The sequence below is a fragment of the Etheostoma cragini genome, chromosome 4 (genome assembly GCF_013103735.1).
Source record: "Etheostoma cragini isolate CJK2018 chromosome 4, CSU_Ecrag_1.0, whole genome shotgun sequence".
In the NCBI taxonomy this organism is placed as follows: domain Eukaryota; kingdom Metazoa; phylum Chordata; class Actinopteri; order Perciformes; family Percidae; genus Etheostoma; species Etheostoma cragini.
Window position 1 is genome coordinate 650,504 of NC_048410.1, and position 3,876 is coordinate 654,379.

General features: G+C 43.4%; 1 protein-coding gene across 1 annotated transcript in view; it reads left to right on the plus strand.

The window, feature by feature from the left end:
- The window catches only part of LOC117943373 (dedicator of cytokinesis protein 3-like), a 168,834-nt gene that overhangs the window by 76,278 nt on the left and 88,680 nt on the right, over nt 1–3,876 (plus strand). Inside the window, exon 3 of the mRNA XM_034869456.1 lies at nt 1,437–1,477. Within this exon, the coding sequence (XP_034725347.1) occupies nt 1,437–1,477 (41 nt within the window). The remainder of the gene's footprint in view (nt 1–1,436; nt 1,478–3,876) is intronic.

The following is a 3,876-nucleotide window of genomic DNA, read 5'->3' on the forward strand; positions in this document are numbered from 1 at the left end:
CACACTCACACACACACACACACACACACACTCACATTCTTTAGGTCACATAGGGTTAAGGGTAGTAGTGTGTGAGTGTCCATGAGTGTCACAGACCTGGTCCTGTCTCTATTTATCAAACCACGACAGATAGGCCTACTGATTCTGTTTGAGTTATTTCTGATCAGGAACTCATCAGTACTTGTGACGTTTTTCTGTTTTCTCTGACCTTTCTTGGACTCGGACTTGCGTCGGACTCGCCAAATATCCTAGTTGGTCTCCACTGAGTCCAGCACTGTATGCTTCTCTTTCTCAAGTAACTTTCTCCTTTAAAACCAATTGTGCTTGTTATAAACAGGCATTGGTTTAATTGGAAATGCATTTAGATCAGGCGTCCTTGATCCTCCTTGAGGATTTGGTCCTTGGGGTACGCCTGGCTGCATCACATGTTTCAATCATCAGGTATCAGCCGGTTTCATGTTGGCTCAGACACAATGTCAGCGAGCACTACTCATTTCAACTCCATAAGCCATTGCCTGAGAATCAGGAGGATTTTAGGTTCTCTTCCGTATCACAGTGATCAGTGATGGTTCTTTCTGCATCAGCGTCTCACAGCATGGTGTAATGTCCGGCTCAGTGTCAGTCTTCTTGTGTGAGACAGGCGTCGGTGTCCATTCCCCGCTATGGTCCTGTTAAGATTAGATTAGATTAGATTAGATTAGATTAGATGATACTTTATTCATCCCACAGCGGGGAAAATTCCCTTATTACAGCAGCATTTTCTACAATAAGAGCAAAACAAACAAACAAACAAGTAAACACACAAGAGAACCCATATTGTATACCCAACATGTCCAGATGCGTTCACAAATTAGATTTCAAAAATATTTTCTTTTATTAAACTGTTAATTCCAAGTTTAATACTGTGAATGCATTTTTTAATTAGATAAACAGAGCATGAGTTTTCACAGCTGTACATATCCTTCATTAAACATTAAAAAAACAAGAAATACACAAGTTGTCATGTATAGTCAAAGCTAAAAACTATATTTTAATTAAAAATACCCCAAAAATCTAAACTTATATAAAATAAATACAAAATGTATTTTACAAGAAAGTAATTTCATTTTTGGGCACCCTAGCTGCCTGAATATCACTCTTTTTTAAGTATTCCGGCCAAGAGGGCCCAAAAAAACCCATAATACAAATTAAATTTACCTGTGACCATAAATAATATGGAAAAAGTAAGTACTTGTAGTGGAAAAAATATAAATACAGATATTAGAGATATACAGAGAGTGTGTGGAGTAAATGGAAATAAACCAGGAGGAAAAACGTCAACTTCATCATGTAGTGCAGGTGTTGTAGAGCCAACAAAGATCTCGTTAACATGTTGCAGCCATGACTCGTGACTCTTCACCTGGATCTCAGTCCCTGGTCTTTGTGTTTTCTTGCAGGGTGGTACAGAGGATTCTCAACGAGGAAGCCAAACGTCAAGGTAAGACAGACCAGCAGCTTCTGCTCCTGCAGACTCTTCACCTAACAACACTCTCAGACTTCCTCTAGTCACTTTTTTTTAAAAATATTTTTCACATATATCTTCAATTCCCTTTCTTCTCGTCTTCCTCTGCTGTCGTGAAGCAAATTAGAGATTTATTTAGCCACTAACCTCTGACTGCATGTGTAATGTGAAGGAGATTTGAAGTGAATCATTTGGCCCACATCCTCACGTGGCTGGGGGAGTTTGAGTAAAAGATCTTTTTTCTTAATTTCCAATTAATATTTGTGCATTTTTAGAAACAAAGACAAATCCAGATGTTACTTACTTATCGGAGAATAGATGGGACTCGAAGGACTGCAGTGGATTCTTAAGTGTTGGGTTTAGCAGATTTTATTGGAGCTGCCCTCCTGACCCTGTGCTGGATCTGACTCCCCAGTACCAGCCTCTCTTTACCAGCTCCATGTCTGGACCAGCAGCTAACAGGCTTCTGGTTTTTTAGTCTTTAAAAAAAGAATCTGTTTTTTGTCTTTCCCCGCTCAGTCCCCCTGTCCTCCATCCTGCTCCGTGGGTCCACATGAATTTCAATTTCAATTCAATTTAATTTTATTTATAGTATCAATTCATAACAAGAGTTATCTCAAGACACTTTACAGATAGACCACACTCCAGAATTTACAAGGACCCAACAGAGGAAAAACTTCCTTTTAGGCAGAAACCTCGGTCAGACCCAGACCCAGACCCAGACCCAGACCCAGGCTCTTGGTAGGCGGTGTCTGACGGGCCGGTTGGGGTTAGAATGAAGAGTGGCAATAACAAAATAGACAAAAATGTGTAGTCTGTAGCAGTTCTTTGTAGTAGTTTGCGGCATGGCAGGACGCTGTGCAGCATTACAAGGCACAGCAGGACGTAGCAGGACGTAGCAGGATGTAGCAGGACGTAGCAGGACGTAGCAGGACGTAGCAGGGCACTGCAGGTGTAGCAGGACGTAGCAGGACCTAGCAGGTTAAGCAGGACATAGCAGGACGTAGCAGGACGTAGCAGGTGTAGCAGGACATAGCAGGATGTAGCAGGACGTAGCAGGACGTAGCAGGACGTAGCAGGACGTAGCAGGGCACTGCAGTGTAGCAGTAGAACATGGCGTAACAGAACATGGAGCGGGACCATGACGACAGCTGCTACCCTGATTTTGGAGCCTCTCTGATCCAAGGGAACATTCTGGGGAAAAAAGAACATAAGGACTCCGGGGAATGACTCCCCAGAGCTAGGTTAGTAACAAGCATTTCTGGGACATGGATGCACACAAATGAAAAGATGGAAAGATAGAGGAGAGAGGAGCTCAGTGTATCAAAATAAGTCTCCAGTTGTCTAAAACTATTATTACAGCAAAACCAAGAGAGACAAGGTAAAGAGAGCTCCAGCCCAGTCGGGCTAGAACTCTCCCCAACCGGATCGGGCTGTATGCCAAGTCTCCCTTTAGTTTTATTATATTCTTGATTACATGATAGATAAATCTGAAAACTATGTGACTAACTACTACTCCCTAACAATATTCGTTTCTATGCCCTAACTATAATCTTTATCAAAAAAGAAAGTCTTAAGCCTACTCTTAAACGTGGAGACGGTGTCTGCCTCCCGGACCCAAACTGGAACCTGGTTCCACAGGAAAGGAGCCTGATAGCTGAACGCTCTGGTCCCTGGACCCAAACTGGAACCTGGTTCCACAGGAGAGGAGCCTGATAGCTGAACGCTCTGGCTCCCGTTCTACTTTTAGAGACTCTAGGAACCACCAGTAACCCTGCATTCTGGGAGCGTAGTGCTCTCGCAGGGTTGTAAGGTACTATGAGCTCTTTAAGATAAGATGGTGCCTGACCATGAAGAGCTTTGTAGGTGAGAAGAAGGATTTTAAATTCTATTCTAAATTTTACAGGAAGCCAATGCAGAGAAGCTAAGACAGGAGAAATGTGATCTCTTTTCCTGGTTCCTGTCAGAACACGTGCCGCAGCATTCTGGATCAGCTGAAGAGTCCTTATGGACTTTTCGGAGCAGCCTGATGATAAAGAATTGCAGTAATCCAGCCTAGAAGTAACAAATGCATGGACTAGTTTTTCTGCATCATTTTTAGACAGGATATTCCTGATTTTTGAAATATTACGTAAGTGAAAAAAAGGCGATCCTTGAAATTTGCTTTAAGTTGGAATTAAAGGACATGTCTTGGTCAAAGATAACTCCAAGATTCCTCACAGTGGTGCTGGAGACCAGGGTGGTGCTGGAGGCCAGGGTGGTGCTGGAGACCAGGGTGGTGCTGGAGGCCAGGGTGATGCTGGGGGCCAGGGTGGTGCTGGAGACCAGGGTGGTGCTGGGGGCCAGGGTGGTGCTGGAGGCCAGGGTGGTGCTGG